The following is a 19042-nucleotide window of genomic DNA, read 5'->3' as shown; positions in this document are numbered from 1 at the left end:
GAGCTACTTGTCAGCGATGCAGGCACGAGGATAAATTCAGGTAAAATAGCCTTTCCGGATTAACCGTTTTAAATTTTTTTTTATTTGTTTAGAGAAACCAAGATGATACAAAATAGAATATCTTCAGTGGACTGCAAGAATTCCAAAGTTGTTTTCAAAGTAGATGCTAACTAACGTTGTTACACTAGCCTTTAGCCACCAAAAAAAAAAAAAAGCAAATCGGTGACACTCCCATGGCACTGCTGGCGATACAGATCATGTTGTAGGCCTACCGTGAAGCTTTTCTCCATGTTCGTCTTCCGTCCGCGCAAGTGAATTCGTGTTTATCTTGAATTGGGGGCCAAGCAGCGAAGCTTGTGTTTCTACGTTTGTGTTGTGTTTCTACGTTTTCCTATTATTATTATTACATGCAATGGAAGTCAATGGCAGCATTGGCAGCCCATAGAACCTTCTGGTAAAAAGTTGTAAAATTTGGCAGACTAATTGGGGACGGTCCCATGATTCATGTCACCAAGTTTCATGTCGGCAACTCGAACCCTCTAGCGCCACCAACAGGCCAAAGTTGGAAGTGTGTTCACTCACGTAACTTTTGACCCGTAGGTCCGATTTTCAAAAGTCAGGTATCGTTGGAATCCTTGGACCAAGTCGAGTTCAACCACTGATCCAAGTGAGTTCAACGCACCCTATGACGTCATTTTCCGCCATGATGGATTTTCCGCCATTTTGGATTTCATCAAAAACACTTAAAATGTATCAGGGGTCACATACTTTCTCTGATTCCCACCAAATTTTACACAGATCATCTTCAGACCAAGCCTCACAAAAGTTATCACTTTTCGTCTTCGGAAGTATTACCGTTCGCCCGTAACAGCCAATCAAAATTTGCGGCGAAGCCGCCAAACAGGAAGCGAGCTCATATCTCAGCAACCCATTCATTTGTCATAACCAAACTTAGTACATGTACTCAGGACCCAATCAGGGGGACGCTCAAGAAATCTGGTGACCTTTGACCTCTAGGGGGCGCTGTAATTAAGAAACATGCCTTTTGGCCTGTAGCTGCTGTTGTGCTTAGAATTAAAATGCACTAGTGGTTTCAGGTAATACTGTTGGAGGTCCTTAGGCCAACTGAGGCCAACTTGTGATGTCATCATAATTGATTCGGCCGCCATATTGGATTTAATCAAAAACATCAAAAAGTTTTCACAGGTCACAAATTTCATCTGATCTTCACCAAAATTGGCACAGACCATCTTCAGACCATTACCTATCAATATATTGCTTTCTTGAACAATTGACAAAAGTAGTCTTCCGTAACAGCCAATCGAAATTGCGAAGCCGCCAAACAGGAAATAAGCTCATATCTCATCAACCCTACTATGTATCATAACCAAACTTACTACATAGATTCATGACCCCATTAGGAGGACGCACAAAACATTTTGTGACCTTTGACCTGTAGGGGGCGCTGTAATTAGCAATATTACATTTTGATCTGTAGTTGCTGATGTGTTTCGATCTTTTATTTTTTGATGTGAAACTGATGACATGTTCCATCCAGTTCATTCTAATGCGTGCATGCAACGGCAGGGCGGGGTGGGACGGGCAGGGGTGATTAGGTGGGGGGGGCTGGCTGGCGGAGGCGGAAGCAATACTCAGCCCTGTTTCAGCCCAACAAAGTCAGTTATGTTTTGATGTGACACTTGTTGAAAGTGTTGATCGCGGGTGTCTGAGTTCTATCTTGTCGCCGTGGCTACTCCGGCCTATTCTGCTTGGCCCCCTCATTGCTGCTTGCAGCTATATTTCTTTTTAAATTACTCACATGATTAATTAAATTGGCACAATTGGTTTGTAAAACAGGTCCTTAATTTTTCCTTAAAATTCCATTTTAACCCCTTAATTTAAGGTATCAAGTCAGGGCTTTGTTTGTTGTGATTAAGGGGGTAGACAAGGCCTAATTAAGGACTATTTAAGTATATCTTAATTTTATTTTAAGGTGTTAATCTATGCACATATTTCTGAATCATCAAAAACCCAGAATCCAATCTTATCGGGGCATGCTTTATATGATGACCGGTAGAGCAGAGCATTCAACACAACCAACCAAACTGCGCTAATGGCGACAAGGTTAAGGCACATCTATTTTATACAGCATGCATACAACTCAATGCTAAGATCAGAATACTCCATGACTCAATTATTGCAGATTCAGACTATGACCTTATTTGCATGGCAGTTATTCAGAATATTGTCTTAATCGGGTTAATATTGGAATATTAATGTCCATGTAAATAGAACTCATCAATGAGGGTATGCACAATATAAAGAAACCAAATCCATTGTCTATTACAGGGAGAAATAAAACTGTCAATGTTCAATAAATATTTTCAAAATATATTTTGATCAACAATTTATTCTCCAACATTTACAAAAGTTCATGGGAAAATGCCAATGTAAAAACTTGGTTCAAAATGATCTTTTCTTTATTAATAAGTTGAGGTAGAAAATAAAGTGTTAAGTCATGTAACAGATTGTCCAATGTAAATGTAATGTAAAAACATGCAAATTGAAAGTAGCTTTTCATTAGTAGTATTAAAAAATGTAAATGTTTAGAGAACCTTGTCTACATGAAATCAACTGACAATACAATTAGCTATTAAGTTTCTAACAGTCATATCCAACAACTGTTGCAATTGACCTAGAAGTGGAGATGCAACAAAACGTATGCTACAAATTAATGTAAAAATACCACCACCATGTATGCCAAGTACCTCAGGGAAAAAAACAAACAATTTTCAGGTAGTTGAAGGAAACCTGTCAGTATCCTTGCAGGAAACCTATAAGTAAACTTTTAAGTTTGTGCTACTATTTGCACAATTTTGTTCTTCAAAATGCTATATATCTGCTCTTCCAGAAGGTGGTGCCACAGCTTGAACAGCCATAACTAAGGCTGCCACGTTAGCAGAACTATCTTCCGCCTGAAGAGCTCGGCACATGTCCTGATAAGTCAGGCTCAGCACTCATCTAGAAGTAATTTCAGGTCCTAATCGCCGCCAAAGCCATGGAATATAAGACGATTCTATGACTTCTAGGTCAACGGATGTAGGCCATCTCCTCCAGGAATGGAGTCTTCATGCAGCCGGTGCAGAGCTGGTCCATCCACAGAGGGGCTTCATGCTGTAGTGGGGTGCGGCGTGGGTAAAAGGTGTAGGAGAGGTCGTAGTTCAGCAGACAGCTGATGGAGGCCATGTAAAGGTCAGAGAAGCGGCACAGACGCCTGGAGAAGTAGGTGGGGTTGTGGCACGTACGGAAAATGCTTCCAAATTGAGGGTTGAAGAGGTTCTTTGTGACAGCTCTGTGAGGAGGAACAAAAACAAAGGAAACTTCCAATGAGAGATCAGGGACAAAATACTGAGACATTTGGGACAAAATACTGAGACATTTAAAGAAGCACTATGCAACAATTTTATAGCCTGGCTAACGTCAGACCTCATCTCATTGAGATGGGGTCTGGGAACTAGACATTTATTTTCTCGTATTTGAAACGTGGTTTATGAATGCCCAGAGCCGTTTATTGGGCACTACGAATGTCTATCAAATGCGTCTGTACGTAGCTCATAATGGCTTCGGTGTGTCGTCATCGTCTTGCTGCCCTCCCTCCGTTCTGCGATTGGTTCCTTCGTTGAGGTGAAAACGAAGTCCATAGAATCCAGGCTGCCTAGCACCGTGAATAAAATTGCGCGTGTAAGGCAGCATGGGAAAACCCAGGCTAACAATTTTAGCAAAAATGACCTTAATTATGCAGGTTGAGTCTTTCTGATGGTTCTACTTTCTGGGTCGTTTGGTGGGTGCTTCGGCTCCCCCTATCGCTTCTCCTCGGAAAAAACAAATATGCAACTTTCTGGACCCAGTCTGGGTAAATCCGGATGTGACTCAGCGAAAGTATCCAATCGCGCCTCGAAAATGTAGTCAGATTGGAGTTTCGAAGAAGACTGCAAAACGGACGCCGACTTGGCTTTGTTGCTGTTGAAATTGTAAGTAGCCTACCCTTGGGTGACCTTCGTCTTTGTAATGTGGTTTGATAGTCTCTTGAACAATGTGTTTGCTCGACCGTTTTATTGTCAGCCCTGTATGTGTTTAGCTTGGTTTCTTGATGGATAGTTCGCTAGCTAGTGGGGGTTTAGTGTAGCAGTCACTTGCTACCGAAGCTGCAGGGGGAGCTGTGTAGTGAAAAATGCGAGCCCAAATCCGACGAAAACCCAGAAACAGCGAAGGAATAACCAGACCTACATAGTGCTTCTTTAAATAATTAAAACTTTATCTAAACATAAAATTACCAACACAATCAAAATAATTGTTCCATCGCCTGTCAAAATGCACCTCTCCCAACCATTCTGATTAAAAAAATACTCATTTGGTTAAAATCTACCAGAAATTTAAGTTTTAACCCCAATTCTTTTTGTCTTTCCACCAGCTGGAAAAACAGGACAACTGCACGAGTCATATTTGACTTACCTCAGCTCTTCTCTCTCCTTCAGCCAGTCTTCTAGAATCTTCTTAGACTCTGGGTCTTTGTGCATCTATAAAACAGGAATCACAATGGTACTTGCAGAGAAGCAGCCCGTTATCACATAGCCTATAGGCTAATATTTTTTTTGGTAGGCATTAGGAAAACTAAGCTACATGTCTGCTGATAGTTAGTTTCTCACATTTCGTTTTAGCAAGAAGAATGAATGATGCAAGTAATGCATCACATTAATTATTTAATTCAAAATGGTTAAATGCCTAAATCCTATCACTAGTATTTTAGGTATTGTTTGAAGCCAAGATGCCCACTGAAAAGAGTCAGATTCAGGAGAGGGAGAGACAATTCAGGGAGGCAGCAATCACTGCAGGGTTGGCTGCGAAAAAGCCAAGCCAGGTGAAACAGAGACTTTGCACTGTGATAAAGATCACATGACACTGACACAAATTGATTAATTAATCAGACTCATATTTTAACCTACTAATGGCAATGTTTCATAATTACATTACATTTAAGATGAGGAGCAGTCACAAGCCTCCAGACTATGTGAGGAAAATGTGGACCAGGAGGAGGCACAGAGGACAGGAAGGCCTAAGTGATGATCACCAAATATGAGATGAGAGGACCATGCTAGAAAGTACAGGATTAAAGAGCTGCATGCTAAATTATTGTAATCTAAAAAAACATAGGCTATTTTAGAGGTCATTTCAAAGATCTTGCCTGAGCAGAACATAAATACCACTAGTGGGCATTAAAATAATAATGATAATTAAGGTGATTCAGTGCTGTATTTCAGTGTTTTACTTCTTTGTGTATATATTTTGAAAAAGACGCTGTTATTCTCAGTCCTGCATATAGCCTGTGAGGTTTTTTTTTTGGGTGGTGGTGGGGGGGGGGGGGGGGGGGGGGATATTGCCCTTTTTTCAGGTCAGAGCAACTGCCCCTCAAAATTCCTGTGCACATCCCTGAGGCTTGGCCTTCAGCCTGAAAACATCTGCATCAAGTCAAATGCTTGTCAGTCTAGAGGTAAAAAAAATCTGCCCAGACCAGTCTAGAGGTCAGAATCTGCCTGGGCCTGTAACAACTCCTAGGAATATTGCGGTCATGCCTTTTCTAACCACAATGCCCATGCTTTCCAGTGTGAATCACTAAATAAAGGCCTTACAAATGTGATTTGTCAGCTGTACGTTTTTTTTGTTATCTGCGTCATGCCCGTCACAAAGTTTCTGAATTGCTCAACTTCTTTTCTTTTCTTTTACATTGAGTTTACAATGACCGGTCAAACCCCATTCCATAAAACATATTTATGTAAAAAATTCTCTGAACAGTACACATACACGCAAGGATTCTGCTATGAGCCAGACAACTAACACACAGGACATGTGAAAACTTGATCCACCTTTAAAGGCTTGCAGAAGCTTAACAGTACTGTGCTGTCTTCTTTGGTTGATTCTTTCCGCACGTACCTGTAAGCGTTCCAGTAAGCCTGTAAGTGCCTGCAGCCAGGTGAGGCTCTGGGCGTACTGCTCTGTGTTCACCACTCTGGTCTCCACCTCCAACTCTGGCACGATGGCGCCGGTCCTCCAGCCATGGCGAAGCATAAGGTCCTGCAAAAGAACATTGAAACGACCAAGCTTAGGGCTTCAAAGGACAGAGATATGGTGAATCTCAATTATCCCCCCTAAGGTCTAAGCCCTGAACCCTCAAAGACTTCACTGATGTCTGTTGATAAGAGATTGAGTTTGAGAGGCTATAAAAGGTCCAAAACGCTAACCCTGAATGCTCAGGTTGTGAAAGTAGTAGAAAAAAGACCACACCCGGATGAAGACCCAGTGAGGGTTGAAACCGGTTGGCATTTTTTACCCATGCTATGCCCAAACTTTAAATGAAGGATTTTTAACCTTATCCTTGCCTTGATGCGAGAGTGCCAGAAGTGAGCCCAATGACCAAGCTTTACACTTTGCTTTCCTTTGCTTTAATGGACTTCTTTCTATTAGTTCCATGATAACACTGATCTAATCTACTCTAAATGGACTAATCTACTCTAAATGGAATCTAATCTACTCCCAGTGTTGTTGGATGTCTCTTTGACTGGCATGACACAGACGTGAATAAAAGCCCACTGGTGTTTGGAGTTTGTTTATAGTACACTTAAGTTTGAACAATAATCTGTTAGCTGGAAAACACTGCAAAAGTCTGCAAAAGTGAAGACCATTGGAAACATGTTGGGGAAACAGACCTATGTCAACACGCACTATGCAAGCAGATATGAGAATGACTCACAGCTAAATCACTGTAGAGATGGTCTCCAAAATAGAGCACTTTGGATCCCCGCCAACCTGTCAGCCGTAGAAAGTCATAAAGATTTCCCTGAAACGAGAGGCATGCATACAAAGCTCTTAGATTAAATGACTTTTTTCCCTTCACGATAATGATGAGATTAAGATGGATTGACGTGAATTTACCATGACAATGTCTGTTAATCTAATTCTAAAAGAGTGGTTCATTGACTTGCTTAACAAAGGGCAGGGCTTCACTGGATAGTCCTGAGACAAATGGACTAACAGTGGTTGTCATGCGCAAAGTATGCGTGTGTGTGTGGGGGGGGGGGGACTGCAACTGCCAAGCTTAGAAAGTGAAGAAAAAGAGGGGACATGCTCCAGAATAGACTTCAATTGAATGTTTTAATTTGACAGAGACAATGCTGTAGCCAAATGTGTGGAGTGATGTGCCTTGTGTTTTTCAAATTGTAATGAGATGAATTTGTAATTTGTGAATGTCCATTCCTCCAAGGTGTCAGAAATGCACATAATTCTGTTGCAGCTGCAGATGTATGGCTACAGATCTCAGTAAGAGCAGCAACCTAAAAAAGGCCCAGTTCAAGAACAATAGCTCTTTCCACATATCCCCACAAAAGTTGGCTTTACATTTTGTTCCCGGTGTTGACACCCATTTCCTAGTCTCTACAACAAATAATCAAAAATCTAATTTTCGTGTTATTTCAAGTACCCAGAGGAAAAATATTTGGCCAGTATTACTATTTCCATAATACTGCAGTCACAGAGTTAGAAAAAGGGTCATGTAGAAGAGTTTCGTATATTGTAATAGACAATGTACTGTTTATAAATGAAATTAAAACTGATGTAGGGAGCAAATTTAAAGTACATAGAATATAGATGAATTAATTTATACCTGTTTGTAGATTTGTCCCTTCTCTAAAGCCTTGATCTTATCCCACTGGAGGTCTCCATTACTATCCAACCTTCTGAATGGTCTGCAAAAAAAAAAAGTGTCATATTTACATGGGCACATAATTATAATGTTTTAATCCACTGCTTGGTTGAATTTGGGCAGCCGTGGCCCACTGGTTAGCACTCTGTACTTGTAACCGGAGGGTTGCCGGTTCGAGCCCCGACCAGTGGGCCGCGGCTGAAGTGCCCTTGAGCAAGGTACCTAACCCCTCACTGCTCCCCGAGCGCCGCTGTTGTAGCAGGCAGCTCACAGCGCCGGGATTAGTGTGTGCTTCACCTCACTGTGTGTTCACTGTGTGCTGTTTGTGTTTCACTAATTCACCGATTGGGTTAAATGCAGAGACCAAATTTCCCTCACAGGATCAAAAAAGTATATATATCTATATATCTATATATATATATATATATATAGAGATGTTTCAAAGCTAAAGTTCATCAGAATCTTGGGATACGCCCGCTTGACAACGGGAGAGATAGAACTAACGACTGGCCTTTGGCCGTAGCAACCATCCATTTAGAACTAGTAACGGCAGTTTGTCCTGCAAGTTGAGAAATTAGTTGATATGTGTCGGTAGAAATTAGTTCTACAAACAAGACAGTTTTAGCGATTAAAACGTTAAAATTGTATCAGGAAATGAACACAACGCAAGAGTCAACAGTGGAATAAGCGGGATAATGGACTCCACGGTGGTCTGTTCACAGAAATTAATGCACTTACGAGGTTTACAACCTCGGCTGTGCATTAACTTCTGTGAACAGACCACCGTGTCGTCCATTATCCCTTACTTCAACAATTGTGTAGGACACAAGGACAGTCACTACAAATGAACACACAAGAAAGAGACATACATACCCAAGAACACTAACATATCAGTGCTGCTCTCAGATGTATTGGCTTTGTATTTCAAACGCACACTATGCTGGGTGTCATTTCATATGGGTCGTCATCACATGTTTTTTTATGTAATTATGAGATTATGAGATACTCGATTCAGTTTTTAACACTATTTTAACACGGTCATCATTAACAGTGTTGTCATCATAATAAAGTCATTGTCATCTTAATAAAGAAAGGGTAAAGTGATAAATATAACATTTAATTGTTATATTCATAACCCTAACTGAGGGGAAAGTGATAACTATAACATTTAAGTTAATGGATGTCCTTGTGTTCGCAAGCAGAAATAGACCAATGAGGTAAGCTATAATGAAGAATGTGGAATTCCATGGACAACTTGGAATTTAACAAAGAAGCAAAGACGACAATCACAGAATTCCGACATAACCTAATCAAATTCCTTGGACTATATACTCCAAAAATGCAGAAATTCTAATCACACAATTACGTCATAACCTAATGGTTTTAATCTAGCAGCCTAAATGTGACCGACACGTAAGAGTTAACACAACCTGGACAAAATACTCTTGGATTGTTGACAGCAAAAAAAAAAAAAAAAACAGTAATGTGCAGATTTGTTGTGTAAATACAGTACAGCGATACTCACTTGACACAGTCATTAAAAAAGTGTGGTTTGTCTGCTTGAACAATGACGACATCAAAGAATTCCCTCCAGTCCTTCCCAACCATGTACTTCATACCCTTATCCCTGCAAATGGAAAAGAATGACCATCGTCAAACAAGGAGGCTCCTCACATCTCATACCAGTCACACCACAGGGCTAACGTGGATCCTGGATATTGTGCATGTGTCAGCATTCATCACCAGAAAATAATCTTGATATTTACTTATAAGTGCACTGGGAATTTGATTTTTCAAAAATTGTCGATTACGTTGTAAAGGTGTTTCTAAATATGTAAATATTCATATACAGTATGCACATCAGTACACTTTAACTAGTGAGTGCACTCACACAAAGCTGAAAGGGCTGTTCGTGATCAGGAAGAGTTTCTTCCCATGATTCACCAGGCGGTGCAGGACAGCATAAGTCTCATCCCCTCGGAGGATGTATTTCTCTGGGGGGAAAAAATACAAGCAGACATTCTCAACCAACCTCAACTACTCAACCTTCAGCACTCTTACATGTCCATAGCAAAATACACTAATGTCTCAGACCACACAGCTGTGGGAACTGGCTTGATTGAGCCTCTGGGGTATGTCTGCCTAACATTATCATTACAGATAAAAAAAACAGTTCAACTGCATGGACTGCAAAAACAGTTCCCTGTGCAAGGAAATGGAATAGTCCAAGTATGTGATTTCCTGTGAAGCAGTGTTGCATAACGCTCTTCCTCAATTTTGATTTAGAAACTGATATCTCTGGTCTCGCAGTTAGTCAACAACATCTATCACTGCAGCACTTGTAATTCCCAAAGTTCTTATTTCTTATGACAACACAGTCATGTATTATTACAACGTTGTAAGACGCAGCTGGACAGACACTTGATAACTGGCTGAAAGGGATGGTTTATGAATAGAGGTGAAAAGACATTGCAGTCCTTGTACATTTAACTATTAGAGTAGTTAGGCTCATCTTTTGACTTTAATGTTAGAACACATAAAAGGACTGGAAAAACATTACAACATATCCCTTCATTTGTAAACTGACAGTTGTAAAACTCGTTTTTCAGCCTTTTTTTATTGCACCACTGAAGAGGGTGCTAACAAATGTGATGATCATAGAAGTACGGTGTTCTCACCGAGGTCTTGCATTATCCACTTGTACATGTACCCCTTTATGTGGACCATCCCTATGGCCTCCTGCAAAGACATTTTATTCATGTTTACACAGCAGATCATGACATTTTCATCCTCTTTTCCATACTCAGGTCAAAAGCACACTCTCTCACACTCCCACTTTCTCCCTCACAGCTTCCAGTCGCTGCCAATAAGGCGTCAGAGCTGACCACTAGAGACCGACTCCATTCGCATTCCAGTGCGAATGTACAGTACACCCTGTTCCTCTGTACCACAGTGGCTTTCACCAAGAGAGTGAAGGGAAAGAAAAAGCAAACCTTCACCTATTTTTTTTTTTTTTTTTTTTGGGGCTTTTTATGCCTTTAATTAGATAGGATAGTGGAGATTGACAGGAAGCGAGTGGGAGAGAGAGTCGGGGTGGGATCTGGAAAGGACCACGGGGCGGGAATCGAACCCGGGTCGCCGGCGTACGATGCAGGTGCCCCAGCCAGTCGCGCCACAGCTGGGTCAACCTTCACCTATTTTTGAAACCAAAGAGATCTTATTTGAAACCAGGATGATGATATGGGAAGCATGGAATGAGACTAACTTTTCCCATCCAGCCCCTGCAATTTATTACACTCTTTATGCAACTCCAGAATGAAGCCATTGAAGGGGCTTGGTTGTGTGGAAGAGCCAAGGAATGGGTGCTGCCAGATCCTGCAGTTAAATTGGGTCCTCAGCAGCACTGCCAGTTGGACTTAGTCACTGACTGAGCGAGCGACTCCTTTTCACAGCGATGGGGTGTGTGATGGGGGGGGGGTGGGGGTTGATAGGAATCAAAAAGAAAAGACCTCCCCCTGGCACACTGACCAAAAAGTTTGCAAACAAAAAGCTCCCCCTTGATAGGAGTCTGGACAGAGTAAACATCTAAAGCCCATTAGGGAAACAAATTGCATTGGATCACTGTCCAAGAAAATAAACAAGGTCAAATGCAAGTGCAGATCAGTAATAAATTACACATTCTGAGATTATATCCACTTCACAACAGCTATTATAACCTAGGTCGAAACTTAAGCCTGAGGGCAGCTTAGAAGCCACTTTTGTAAACTACTGGAACAACCATATGGGTTACAACATCTAAATGCAGAGGATGTTGACATGAGGGTCGAGGAGAAAAGGCCGAATACACTCACCGATACGTCCCTGTAGAGGTGCACGGGGTCGTACTCGATGTCATTGGAGATGAAGAAGTCATTGGCAGCAGCTAGCAGAGTCATTTCTGGGATTGAAAACACATCCATGTACTGTTTCATTTTGGGCCCCTGCCAGTTTGGGAGAGAAAGCACACAGAGCTGAACAGTCTATTACAAACGGGTGATGTGAATTTGAACACATGCTGGGAGTGGATTCGGTTAAACAAAGGCTAGCTGACTGCTAGATATCGCAAAATAAGGTCATGCAGAAGGATTTGAAAACAATGTCAACAAAATACTCTCTCCAGTATTGTTCCCTACAAAATTGTCAAGTCATAGATACAAGCATTCCTGCAAGCTTAAAGCTGCTGAAATTGAAGATTTGAAATGATGAAATGAAATTAAAATTTTCACTCAAAGCCAATCTGCTTCACTGGGATGCAGTACTTGCATTAGTGTCTGCAACCTTGATTATGACTAATTACCATTCTCAAATAAGAGAAGGGCACAAGTCAAATATAAATATAGCTTATAAGGATCTCTGCGTCTCCGGTGCATTTGAAGACAGAAGAACAGGCAAAGACCACAGGGGGACCACAATAAAACATGGACCTATTAAACCTGTCTGCATCCCTTTCTGTGAGTAAACACAAGTCTTCAGGCGGGCGTCCTCCACTGACCTTCCCATAAAACCCGCTGACTTGGTGAAGAGGGACGTGATTGGTGCCCCCATAAAGCTGCATGACCTCCTCATCAGGGACAGCCTTCAAACCCCTGAGGACATTAATCGGGTTCAAGTCAGTGAGATAGAGTGGAGGACAAGCCCACACAGCTTGCATTCGTTTAGTTATGAAATTTATTGTGAGGAGGATAACCCCTTCAGATGAGACATCTCGTTTTCGAGGGGGTCCTCGTGACACAAGACAAAGACAGTACAGCACATGTACATTCACACCCTCTAAAGCTCTCCCTCATCCCACCTCGCCCACCACAACCACCCCGCCGGGTCCTTAGTGAAAACCAGACCATGTATTAAACATAATACAGTATTAAGAGGCATGACAACATTTAGCCCATACACATATGTATTTACATACCAGTAAATACATATACACACATGATATGGTCCTATATACGCACACTTACACCCATAGTCACATACTGTATAAACACAAAAACACATGAGTAGAAAGTAAGGACAAAAAGTATCCCACATGGTAGTATAGAAAACAAAGGACCAGTCACACATGAGAAAAACATTTACAGGAACAGTTTACTTGCAAGGGTTTTAAAGGAATGCAAAGAAGTGGCAGATCTTAGAGACCCAGGTAGGCAATTCCAGTCTGAAGGGGCTTTAAATTTAAAGGTACATCTACCACTCTCTTTGGAGATGTTTGGCACAGTGAAGGAGGGATATTCAGTGTGTCTCAGTCTATAGCTGGGTCTATATGGAATTAAATAATCCTTGAGGTAAGAAGGATTATCAGTGTACACACATTAAAAATAATCTGAAACCAGTGGTACGGTCTTCTGGCTTTAGGTGATAATAAGTTCAGTGAGTCATACATTACACAGTGATGAGTAGTAAAAGGGCATCTTAGCACAAATCTGCATATATTATTGAACGCAACATTTAATGATTTTTGGTGTGATTCTGATGTGTTTTGGTAGACAACATCCGCATAGTCTAAGATAGAAAATATTAGTTGAGACACAATCCTTAACCTAATCGGTTGAGTAAAACAATTAATGGAGCGATACACAATTCGTAAATTACAGTTGATCTTTTTTACAACAGAATTAATGTGACACCTAAAGGAGAGTTGTGAGTCAAGCCAAAGGCCCAAGTATTTAATTTCATTAACTAGTATCAGTGGAGTATTATCTGAGAATTTGAGAGAAAGAGTGTTATCTTGATTTGATGTAGCTGATCTGGTGGGGAACAGCATACTGTGTGACTTTTTCTTGTTCAGACACCAGCAGACAGATTACATTATCGTGTTGCAAGATCCTTCAAAAATGTTGGCAAATGAACAGATTGTGATCATCCAAACATGTGTAAATAACTCGACTAACATGCTCAACACCTACGTAAGTATAGGCTCAACAGGGTGTTGAATCTTTCCGAGCCTCACAATAAACTTTATGAATGAAGTTTATATTGAGGCTCGGGGAGGATTAAAAGAAAATGGTGCACATAAACCAATGCATTTCTACCTTAAACTCGAGATTTATTACAATGAATAATGTGTGCAGATGTATATAAGAGTAAGAACATTAAATTGCACAGATTTCTCACCTATACACGGTCCCCATCTGTATATAATGAAAGGCATCTATTTTCATCAGAAGTCCCTATGGCAAATAAATATTAGTTATGAGTGTTTTTATCACAACAAAGCATAATGCATAATTCATCCTTAAGCAAACTACGTGAATTTTTTATTTAGTTTATATAGAATATTTAGTATTTAGTATTTTCTTATCTTCTACTGTCTCTATTGTACAGTGGAGTTTTCATATATGTATATACTTATATTTACTTTTTCTGCTGTAAGTGCATGTTGTGTGTGATGTCTGTATGCTACTGAGACCTGGCTGGATGTATGGATGTATGGATGTATGTGTATCTATCTATCTATCTATCTATCTGCAATTAGATTCAAACTCAACCAGTCATTTTTGTCCACGGAGAGAAAAGTACACGCTTGCAGGTCCGTACCTTGTGGATATCATAGTGCAGCCCTCGTGCAGCAAAGTTGGGGATGTAGTCATATTTGCTGATACCTTGTGGATACTGCAGGAGTAGGAAACAGGGAAATCAAACAAAGGGTATTGCATCTGATATTGAAAGGACTACAAGAAGAGAATCCACAACTAGGCCTGATGCCTGTATCCCATCTTTGGTATATGAACATTTTGAAAGTCCATTGTTGTGAAACTCTGCTATTGAAAGTTGGTGACCAACTTTATCTAATCTCTTCCAGGTCAGAAGGGGTCAATAAAGGCCCTCATGCTTTTGATTAGAGTGGCAACCACAGCAGAGTGCATTGTGATGTCCATGTTTGGGAGTTCTTTGTGGGCAATGAGACCTGAGGCAAATGTACCGGTAGGTTCATTGATTGAGCTCTGCTGCTATCAATAGTGAATGATCCATATCTGGTGGTATAGACATAACAGGATGCTGGGTACACTGATTAGCAAATTCTTCTACTTCCTCCCTTTAACAGTCACTTATCTAATTGTATTTCCAATGAACAATGAATACAATACTCTTTATCCAAGACCTGTTGTGATGTGTCTACAAAACAGAACATGGAGTAACTGCACTAACCTAGTATGAATCAACTTTAAAGTGGCTCTGTAATCTCATCAAAGGTGAATTGTCATCCTCATTTACAAAAATCAATTTGCTAGATGTTTCTGTGGACAGTTGCACTAGACATGTAGTGCAACTGTCCACAGAAACATCTAGCAAATTGATTTTTGTCAGACTAGACTCTAGAGGAACCTAAAAGATAACATATTATGCGTTATGTAGGATGTTTCACAGTGATGAGAGATTGGGCACTGCAGACAGACCTTGTAATGTTCGACAAGGAAGTCCCGTGCTTTGTTGTAGATCATTTCATCAAGGGCACTGGAGTACAGGGCCAGGGTGTAGTCGTAATCAAACCCATAGATATCCACTTCATCTAGATGAACTTCATTATTGGCATACATTGTGGCTGGGTTAAGCTGATTGCAAACCCCTGGAGGGATAAGATCTGTGGATAAAGCAGGAATAATACATTTTAATGTAACCCAATATTCTGGTTTAATTTTCATTTGATCTTAGGGACTGTACGATATTTAGGGGGGGGGGGAGGGCCAGTCGTCAGGGGGGGGAGGGCCTAAGAGAATTTTTTAAGCCTTAGGGGAAGGCCCAGGAGAAATGTTTTGGCCTGGGGGAAGGGTCGAGGAAAATTATTTTTTCCTGATCCATGATATTTTTTTCCCCTGATCAGGCGCGCCTGCAGGTGTACGTCCGTACGCACTGTGCGTACCATCAGGCTCAACAACGAGAGAAAATGTCCCTTGTGTGTGTGTAATGTGTATTCACACCAAATTGGCCCACCATACCTTCCCAACTATGGACAGTATCCCATTAGCTGCCATCAGGCTATTTACAATTTTTTATTACGTAACTTAGTGAACACTTATCAAAATTAACGCGCACACATTTTGTTTGAGCAGCAGACACAATACGCATGCAGGCATGTAGGCTACTTGTTTTCTTTTACTCGGCTATCTATCTATATATGGTTATCAGCACACAATGTTGAGCTAATTCACTAATTCAATACTCATGATGGACCTCAAGTTTAAACAACAGAAAGTATGGAGGCAGCAAAGCTAGAGGATTTATTCCAGATGGGCAAGAACAGGGTAGGCAATTGGTGTGCTTGTCAGAACGTTAGACTGCATTACAGCTGTTTAAAGCCAGACGTCAAGAACAAAACAAGGTAACTTCAGCCTGTATAAGGCTGTATCAAGTTGTCCAAATGAATAGGTCATAGTAGACGTTGTTGTTGTATAATTGCATGTGGATGTTGTTATGCTATGTAGGCTAATTGTTGCTGACCAATGCACGGCTAAACCGGGAAACGGACAAATATTGTCCACGCGTATTTTATTTTATTTTTTGCGGGGGGGGCGATGGGTCGGGTGTGCGTACCATAGCATTCATTCCTGCAGGCGCCCCTGCCCCTGATCAATGATCCGTTTTCGATATTTTAAAAGGTTTGTAGGCCAAAACATGATTCGCGTCTCTTTGACAGAGTGGGCGAGTCCAAAAAGTCGCAACCTACCCTACCTGAATCTCCCACAACTCCCCTCGTAAGCTTGCACGTCACCCATGGTTATGAGTCATAAACCAAATATTTTAATGATATTCGGGTCATTTGCGGGCGGGTCAGTTAAAATTAATTAAATATATATTTTCTACAAATAGGCCTACTTAAAATATCACGAGAAGGCTAGCATCAATACAGTAAAGGATCAATACAGTAAGTCAACAGTAAAGAAGCTGAAGACGCGAGTTAAAATAATAAAGACACCCCTTCAGGAAAAGCGATATAGGCTATGGGAAATATTGGGAAAAGTTCTTAAAGAAGATGACAGTTATGGTCTATGTAGGCCTACTTCTTGCGAAGCCATTTAAAAGTATGACAGCCGAAACGGGCAGCCTGCAGGAATAAATCTTATGGCACAGACTACACAGCCATATCTATCGGTATGTATAGGTTCGCGCATGCATAAAAGTTACCTTAGTTCGTTGTGTTTGTGACTTTAAACAGTGGATGTGCTTTAGTAAAGCATTGTGCTTCATTCAGCATTTTAAACCAGTTCTTACGCTACCGTTTTGACCAGCAATGTATCTCTCTTGCCTACCTTGCCTCCCCATTTCTATTTTCGAAAGAAGTATGTCCATGGCCAACTCTTATCCTAGTGTTCTAATCCTTGGTGGTTGCGTGCGTGCTTGCGCTCTTATTCTCATTCTCTCTCCTGCGCAAACAGTATGTCCTGCATGCCTTCGTGTAGTTCTACTGCATAAAGTTTCGCAAATAAATTAGTTTGTTTTACAGAAATGGACTACTGCATGCAGGCTATAACCAAAAGCACACATTTTGTAAATAAGCGGGTCGGATCGCGGGTCGGGTATAATTTTGTCCTAATTAATATTCGCGGTCCGAGTTGCAGTTGGGTTGATTAAAAAAATTAATTTGCGCAAATTTAAGGATATGCACAGGCTGTCCCAATTAATGCTACATAACAATTTGCCATTGTGATGACCAACTCTGCTTTTTGGTTTCAGAGATGATGAACAAATCTTTCCTAAATGCACAATTCTACTTTAGATGTGAGTGAGTCTGTATGATCCTTATCAAGCATTTTCACTTCGTACATTCACATTCACACATCTTTCTAGTCAACATGCAACAATTTTAAAGCAACACCAAAGAACTTTCCCTCTGTCGCACGCACGCTATTTGTTTATCCAGCACCAGCTTTGCAAATAACGATGTCCACAGACAAGGTAGAATATGTTGCACGATTTATGAAAGTACGATGTATTGCGACATCAGATGCAAGTCGTAGTTTCTTATGTCTCATTCCATCGAACTACAGACCCGCTACCCGATCTGGCAAACTTACATAGTGCGGTTATAGCCGATAGAGGGCCGCAACGCGAATGCAGAAGTGCCGTTCACCCTGTTACAAGTTGATGAACCACTGCAACGATTTTGGAAACATTATCTTAAGGTACAAAAAACTCTATGGTGTTGCTTTAAGAGTGAAACTGAGAGCGAAATGGCGTTCCATTGTCTGCATGCTTGGTGAAGATAGCAAAGTCGTACACAAAGGCAATCTATACCGTACCGTGAACGAGTCGTTTCATTTCATTGTATTTTGCCCAAAGATAAGTCTTGGGATCAACTTGAGGGGCTGTGGAGGAATACGCTCTTCCCGACCTGGAAAGCAATTCCTCGCCTCTCTTCTTTCCAGCTTGGTGCCTGTGAGGAGCTGGAGATGAATGGCAGCCTGCTGAACCACTCACTTTAGTGTCACCACTCGCAGCATTTTTGCTGCTTTTCTTTCCATTAACATCCAGACCACTCGATGCTAACGTGCCACATGTGAAGGCAGGAATCTTCGATGCTGTGCAAGTTGCTGTCCTGCGACTTTTCCTGCACAATGCACGGCCAAGCGCTCCAATTTTCTGGTAGGAAATGTTGAGTGACATCTTCTGTGTACTTCGCGTTTATCAACTCCAGCAAAGAAGACCAACTGTACAATGAAAACACCTAACGGTTACATATGTTCAGCGCTGCTCGTGGTCCCACTGCGGGTCGCTGAAATAAAGTTAAATGGTAATTAACAGCGAGGATTAGTAAAAGACTGAACTCTTTCACCAATCATCTGAGGAAGATATGTTGTTGCGTTTGTTCTTGACCAATGGGTGTGTACATGCCAGTCTGGCCAATACGTGGCGAGATAAATAGCAGAGAACTGAATGCGCATGTTTTTGATTGGTTAAACCAACGAGTCAAGCAGGCGAAATCTATGCCACCGCCTACATGTGGTACGTGACCGAAGTCTAGGAAGGGGGTAGATGCTGAATTTCGGAAGTCACCCTGACCAGAGAATGTCCTTAGAAGGGCTCTGCCCTGACCCACTGAGATGTTACGACTGGAAAATAGCCTGGGTGTTCCTATGCTGCCTTGCGCGCGATTTGATTCACGCTGCTAAGGCAGCCTGGAGACCATGGAGCAAATTTTCGCCTGAGATAGGAGACCAATCACAGAACAAGGAATGCACAGACGCATTTGATAGACATCCGTGGCACCCAATAAACGGATCTGGGCATTTTTTTCAAATACGAGAAAATTAAAGT

General features: G+C 41.2%; 1 protein-coding gene across 2 annotated transcripts; it reads right to left on the bottom strand.

The window, feature by feature from the left end:
- Window positions 1-2379: 2379 nt before the first annotated feature.
- Window positions 2380-18608, bottom strand: nt5dc2 (5'-nucleotidase domain containing 2). 2 transcript variants are annotated; one of them, XM_076275496.1, is made up of 14 exons: window positions 18028-18606; window positions 15187-15371; window positions 14327-14401; window positions 13904-13959; window positions 12285-12378; window positions 11605-11733; window positions 10432-10492; window positions 9645-9747; window positions 9279-9380; window positions 7715-7796; window positions 6806-6892; window positions 5989-6129; window positions 4513-4577; window positions 2380-3352 (listed from the first exon to the last, which is right to left on the bottom strand). In XM_076275496.1, exons 1-14 carry the CDS (start codon window positions 18389-18391, stop codon window positions 3091-3093), a joined length of 1806 nt encoding a protein of 601 aa, XP_076131611.1. In that variant the 5' UTR covers window positions 18392-18606; the 3' UTR covers window positions 2380-3090. The 2 variants fall into 2 exon arrangements, with proteins under 2 accessions (XP_076131611.1, XP_076131612.1); XM_076275497.1 differs by lacking the exon at window positions 2380-3352 and adding an exon at window positions 3359-3715 and having other exon boundaries at window positions 18028-18608.
- Window positions 18609-19042: the final 434 nt, after the last annotated feature.

This window comes from Alosa pseudoharengus, unplaced genomic scaffold (genome assembly GCF_046254945.1).
Source record: "Alosa pseudoharengus isolate Yale_2024_CS ecotype anadromous, Long Island Sound unplaced genomic scaffold, YU_APseudo_1.1 YU_APseudo_1.1_scf_9, whole genome shotgun sequence".
Lineage (NCBI taxonomy): Eukaryota > Metazoa > Chordata > Actinopteri > Clupeiformes > Clupeidae > Alosa > Alosa pseudoharengus.
Note: the sequence above shows the minus strand (reverse complement) of the source record. Positions and strands in the feature narration are given on the sequence as shown.